This window comes from Asparagus officinalis, chromosome 8 (assembly GCF_001876935.1).
Source record: "Asparagus officinalis chromosome 8, Aspof.V1, whole genome shotgun sequence".
Lineage (NCBI taxonomy): Eukaryota > Viridiplantae > Streptophyta > Magnoliopsida > Asparagales > Asparagaceae > Asparagus > Asparagus officinalis.
This window is the reverse complement of record NC_033801.1, coordinates 34235353-34241835: the sequence shown is the minus strand read 5'-3', so window position 1 is coordinate 34241835 and position 6483 is coordinate 34235353. Positions and strand designations below refer to the sequence as shown.

The 6483-nt window shown below is 32.9% G+C and overlaps 2 protein-coding genes across 2 annotated transcripts; both read left to right on the top strand.

The window, feature by feature from the left end:
- Positions 394–783, top strand: LOC109821113 (egg cell-secreted protein 1.1-like). The gene has a single exon (XM_020387307.1). It carries the CDS (start codon positions 394–396, stop codon positions 781–783), a length of 390 nt encoding a protein of 129 aa, XP_020242896.1.
- Positions 4253–4642, top strand: LOC109821112 (egg cell-secreted protein 1.1-like). The gene has a single exon (XM_020387306.1). It carries the CDS (start codon positions 4253–4255, stop codon positions 4640–4642), a length of 390 nt encoding a protein of 129 aa, XP_020242895.1.

The following is a 6483-nucleotide window of genomic DNA, read 5'->3' as shown; positions in this document are numbered from 1 at the left end:
CTCCATGAACTCAATATTTTCCTAATCCATTTCATCAGTTTTTTGGAAATGTATTGTTCAGTTTTCTTTCTTTGATGTGGACATTAAAAAGTATCAAAACTTAGTTCACTACACTTTTTAGTGATACTTAATTGATTATACTTAACTCTCATAAATCCAAAAAAAATCCAGAATTAAACATGAATGAATAAAACTAAAACATTAATTTCTTTTCAGGTAAAACCGCAGCATTAAAATTTTTTAAAGGTAAAACTAATCAATAATTAATTAATAGACTTTCCAAGAATACAGACACAATCGACTCCTATATAAACCCCAACAACCTACTCTCCCACTTCACCAATCCATATCCAATACAAACAAATTACATCACTAAAAACCTACACATCAAAAATGGCCAAACCAGCAACAACTTTGTTCGCCATCTTCATCCTCCTCATCCCCGCTGCGAACGCAACTCCATCGCCATCGTTGCAACCAACACTCGAAGAGCTCGAGCGTTTCCTCCCGATAGAAGAAGCCTCGTCACCAAGCTTAGGCGCCGACTCCGTGGAAGACCTCAAGTTCATGCTCCCATTCCTCAATGGCGAGTGCTGGAGCACGATAAAGGACGTCCCGGGATGCGCAGGTGAGGTCCTTCAATCTATCTTCACCTTCAAGCTCAAGATCGGACCCAACTGCTGCGGTGTGATTCAGAACATCGGCGACAAGTGTCTGCAGAATTTGTTCGGTGTTTTGCCTTTCAACCCTGCGAGTCTCGTCTGCCCTCCTCCCGAGAACTGATACACTGTTGTTGTTAGTGTTTGTTTGAAGTAGAATGTGAGGGCTGTGAGAGATTTTTACGTTGGAGGGAGAGGGAGTAGGAGATTTTCTGTGTCTTATATAGGATTATTGAATTGTTTTAGGTCTTTAGGAACTTGATGTTATATTTGCCTTAGTTGAATACTAGCGCTCTTCGCTTGTTTTATGGATATTTTCGGTATATATTTGGTCTCTTAAATTTTTTTGATATTTAAAATTTGTGCCCCAAATCGTTGAAATTGATATTTAGTCCCTCAAATTCCCTTGTAGTCGAGTTTGATTGGGAGATGATGTCCCATCTAACTTAAGGTTTTTGTTATAGTTTTCAGTTATACCCCTGCAAGCTATTCAAACTTATTTCTTTTTTAAGTATGTTTCTTTAAACATTAGGAAATAGAAAGTTTGGAGGGAGGCGACGAATTGAGGATAGAGACGTAATTCAATACGCATGCTTACAATTAATACATCTGAATTAGCAATTTAGACATAGTGACTAACTGAAGGACTAATTTAAAAGAAGGTTAAATATTAATACATCTGAATTAGCAATTTAGACATAGTGACTAACTGAAGGACTAATTTAAAAGAAGGTTAAATTACACTATAAATCCCACAGAACTTTAGACATAGTGACTAACTGAAGGACTAATTTAAAAGAAGGTTAAATTACACTATAAATCCCACAGAACTTTCAGTGTTTTGTAGTAAACCCTCAAAGGACTATTAGTATTTTGCAATAAACTTCTGATAACTTTCAAAATCACACTAAACCCCTAATAAATTTGTAGAAACCCTCCAAACTTTATACTATTATATCTAACAGGACGCATGCAACTCATATATATGACTCAAAAAGATCAGAATGCCCCTTAAATTATTCAAGTACTCATTTATGATCTTTTTATATTCAACAATAAAAATAGAAAGCTTTCATCTTTAGAATTTGTTCTTCTCTTGATCGGGCCCAGTTTGGGGTCTTGAACCCGGGTTGTCCTTTTTTTTCCTTTTGCTGAAGTTATCCTTCAGAATATCTTTCTGTGTTTTTTTGTTCTAATTTACAGATCTTATCAGCAAAATTTGATAACTTAAAAAGGCCAAAATACTCCTTAAATTATTAAAATACTCCTCATGACCTTTTTATATTTTCAACAGTGCAAATAGAAAGCTCTCGTCTTTAGAATTGTTATTCTTTTGTTTGGGCCCAAGTTGGGGTCACGAACCTTGATTGTCTTTTTATTTTATTTTCCTTTTGCTAAAATATCCTTTTAATTTTTTTATGTTTTTTGTTCTAATTTATGGGTATGATCTGCAAAATGAGGAAACTTATTGGAGGTTTTCTGCAATTCTAAAAGTTACCGGAGGTATAGTATGATTTTGAAAGCTATTGTGTGTTCTTCACAAAACACTAAAAGATTTTGGGTGGTTTAGATTAATTTTTTAAGTTATTGGGTCACACCGCAAAACACTGAAGGTTCTTGAGGGTTTGGTGTTATTTATCCTTAAATTAACCAATAATAATATTTTGAGAGAGTGAATAACGATTTTAATTACTTGAGGAGTTAGTTTCTTCAAAACGTTAAAGCTTTAAAGGACAAATGCAGGAGAAACTCTTGTTTGTAATTGCAGAAACAAGCCTTACGCCGTGCTTGCACGGCTGGATCTAATTTATTTGATTTACTTATTTGTATATTTATCTAATGTGAGCTTACCTTCTAAATAGAATTTGCATTTAATACTTTTAAATATTATTATGTGTTGGTCTATGCAATATATACTATGTTGCCCTTAGATGACAAATGAGAAAATTCGATATTATTTCTATCAAAAAAAATTTATTTATTTGTAAATTACATCTAGGAGGGTCTGGCGAGATAAGTTCAAAAAGTAAGGGGTTTTGCGAGACACCACGAAGTTTAGGGGGTTATATAAGATAAACAAAGTTCAGAAAGGTTATGTGAGAAACCCCCATAAAGTTTAAGTAAGTTATGTAAAATTATCCCTTTAGAAAATTAAAGTTCTATAAAACATTTGCCGTAAAAAAGTTATCTTTAAGAAAATAATCTAATGAATATTGATCTCAATTAGAATCAATTAGAATTTCAAATTCAGTACTGATGAAACATTGATGGATCAAAATATTTTTCCCTTCCTAAAATATATTTGGAATCAATTAGAGTTTCAAACTAATTAGAAAGTAGAGTACTTATCTAAACTTTAACGAACCGACACATGGTGGCTTTTTGGCTCTTTACTAATTGCCACATGACGAACTTCGGGTAAACTATTAATTTTTCTTTATATTAAAAGGAGGGATAATTAAATGTTAACTAAAGTTTATTTTTATTGTCTTGGATCTGGAAAAAAAAATCGTATTTCTGCTAAATTTGTTGTTGGATCTTGCTATAAAGGCGATCTAAGGTTTGATTTCTTCTCATTTTAGAAATATTGTGATGAAAATTTCGTATGTTTTAGAAATATTGTGATGAAATTTGGATGATGCATTTTCTATAATTATCTGAAATTTTCATGTTCTTAGCAAAACAGCTACAATTTTTATTTTTTTGTATGTCCCAAGTAAAATTTTTGTTTAATTTAAGACATGCTATTTAGCTAGGGTTTTTTGGACATTAATGATGGAGCAATCTCTATATTTGTTTTATACTCACCGTGCTTATTTGTAGGGGGAGCTTTCGCTCTCTTCATTCTTAACTCAATTCACTATACCTTTTAGCGGCACTTGATTGATTATACTTAACTCTCATAAATCTAAAAATAATCCAGAATTAAACATGAATGAATAAGACTGAAACATTAGTTCTATTTTAGGTAAAGTTGCAACATTAAATTTTTTCAGGTAAAACTAATCTATAGATTTGAGATTAGTTTTCTACAATAAACACAACACGTTCATATAGTATATGCATGCATTAATTAAAATGTGTTGCATTTATGTTTGCTTTGTAAATGTTTCCTTCCTTCTTAATTTTCATCTTAAAAAATGGAAAGATCAAGTGGAACTCCAATATATACAAGCCAACATGACTCTCTCACATTTTTACTCCATGAATTCAATATTTTCCTACTCCATTTCATCAGTTTTTGGGAAATGTATTGTTCAGTTTTCTTTCTTTGATGAGGACATTAAAAAGTATCAAAACTTAGTTCACTACACTATTTAGTGGTACTTATTTGATTATACTTAACTCTCATAAATCCAAAAAAACTCCAGAATTAAACATGAATGAATAAAACTAAAACATTAATTCCTTTTCAGGTAAAACCGCAGCATTAAATTTTTTTAAAAGTAAAACTAATCAATAATTAATTAATAGACTTTCCAAGAATACAGACACAATCAACTCCTATATAAACCCCAACAACCTACTCTCCCACTTCACCAATCCATATCCAATACAAACAAATTACATCACTAAAAACCTACACATCAAAAATGGCCAAACCAGCAACAACTTTGTTCGCCATCTTCATCCTCCTCATCCCCGCTGCGAACGCAACTCCATCGCCATCGCTGCAACCAACACTCAAAGAGCTCGAGCGCTTCTTCCCGATAGAAGAAGCCCCGTCACCAAGCTTAGGCGCCGACTCCGTGGAAGACCTCAAGTTCATGCTCCCATTCCTCAATGGCGAGTGCTGGAGCACGATAAAGGACGTCCCAGGATGCGCAGGTGAGGTCCTTCAATCTATCTTCACCTTCAAGCTCAAGATCGGACCCAACTGCTGCGGTGTGATTCAGAACATCGGCGACAAGTGTCTGCAGAATTTGTTCGGTGTTTTTCCTTTCAACCCTGCGAGTCTCATCTGCCCTCCTCCCGAGAACTGATACAGTGATGTTAGTGATTGTTTGAAGTAGAATGTGAGGGATGTGCGAGATTTTTACGTTGGAGGGAGAGGGAGTAGGAGATTTTCTGTGTCTTATATAGGATTATTGCATTGTTTTAGGTCTTTAGGAACTTGATGTTATATTTGCCTTAGTTGAATACTAGCGCTCTTCGCTTGTTTATGGATCTTTTCGGTATATATTTGGTCTCTTAAATTTTTTTTGATATTTAAAATTTGTCCCCCAAATCGTTGAAATTGATATTTAGTCCCTCAAATTTCCTTGTAGTCGAGTTTGATTGGGAGATGATGTCCCATCTAACCTAAAGTTTTTGTTATAGTTTTCAGTTATATCCCTGTAAGATATTCAAACTTATTTCTTTTTTAAGTCCGTTTCTTTAAACATTAGGGAGTTTGGAGGGAGGTGATGAATTGAGGGTAGAAACATAATTCAATACGCATGCTTACAATTAATACATCTGAATTAGCAATTTGGACATAGTGACTAGCTGAAGGACTAATTTAAAAAAAAAGGTTAAATTACATTATAAATCCCACAGAACTTTCAGTGTATTGTAGTAAACCCTCAAAGGACCGTTAGTATTTTGTAATAAACTTTTGATAACTTTCAAAATCACACTAAACCCTAATAAGTTTTGTAGAAACACTCCAAACTTTATACTAATATATCTGACAGGACGCGTGCAACTCGCATGACTTAAAAAAAGATCAGAATGCCCCTTAAATTATTCAAGTACTCATTTATGATCTTTTTATATTCAACAATAAAAATAGAAAGCTCTCATCTTTAGAATTTGTTCTTCTCTTGATCGGGCCCAGTTTGGGGTCTTGAACCCTGATTGTCTTTTTTTCCTTTTGTTGAAGTTATCCTTCAGAATATTTTTTTATGTTTTTTGTTCTAATTTACGGATCTTATCTGCATAACTTAAAAAGACCAAAATACTCCTTAAATTATTAAAATACTCCTCATGACCTTTTTATACTTTCAATAGTAAAAATAGAAAGCTCTCGTCTTTAGAATTGTTCTTCATTTGTTTGGGCTCAAGTTGGGGTCACGAACCCTGATTGTCTTTTTATTTTATTTTCCTTTCGCTAAAATTATCCTTTAAATTTTTTTTATGTTTTTTGTTCTAATTTATGGGTATAATCTGCAAAATGAGGAATTTTATTGGAGATTTTCTATAATTCTAAAAGTTACTGGGGGTATAGTAAGATTTTGAAAGCTATTGGGTGTTCTTCACAAAACACTAAAAGTTTTTGGGTGGTTTAGATTAATTTTTTAAGTTATTGGGTCACACCGCAAAACGCTGAAGGTTCTTGAGGGTTTGGTGTTATTTACCCTTAAATTAACAAATAATAATATTTTGAGAGAGTGAATAACGATTTTAATTACTTGAGGAGTTAGTTTCTTCAAAACGTTATGAGAGAGTGAATAACGATTTTAATTACTTGAGGAGTTAGTTTCTTCAAAACGTTAAAGCTTTAAAGGACTAATGCAGGAGAAACTCTTGTTTGTTACTTGAGGAGTTAGTTTCTTCAAAACGTTAAAGCTTTAAAGGACTAATGCAGGAGAAACTCTTGTTTGTAATTGCTGAAACAAGCCTTACGCCGTGCTTACACGGCTTGATCTAATTTATTTGATTTACTTATTTTGATCTTTATCAAATGTGAGCATACCTTCTAAATAGAATTTGCATTTAATACTTTAAAATATTATTATGTGTTGGTCTATGCAATATATACTATGTTGCCCTTGGATGACAAATGAGAAAATTCGATATTATTTCTATAAAAAAAATTTATTTATTTGTAAATTACATCTAG

Bases quoted from the DNA above. Each gene is read 5' to 3' on its own strand.
- LOC109821113 (XM_020387307.1), top strand. From the start codon at position 394: ATGGCCAAACCAGCAACAACTTTGTTCGCCATCTTCATCCTCCTCATC.
- LOC109821112 (XM_020387306.1), top strand. From the start codon at position 4,253: ATGGCCAAACCAGCAACAACTTTGTTCGCCATCTTCATCCTCCTCATC.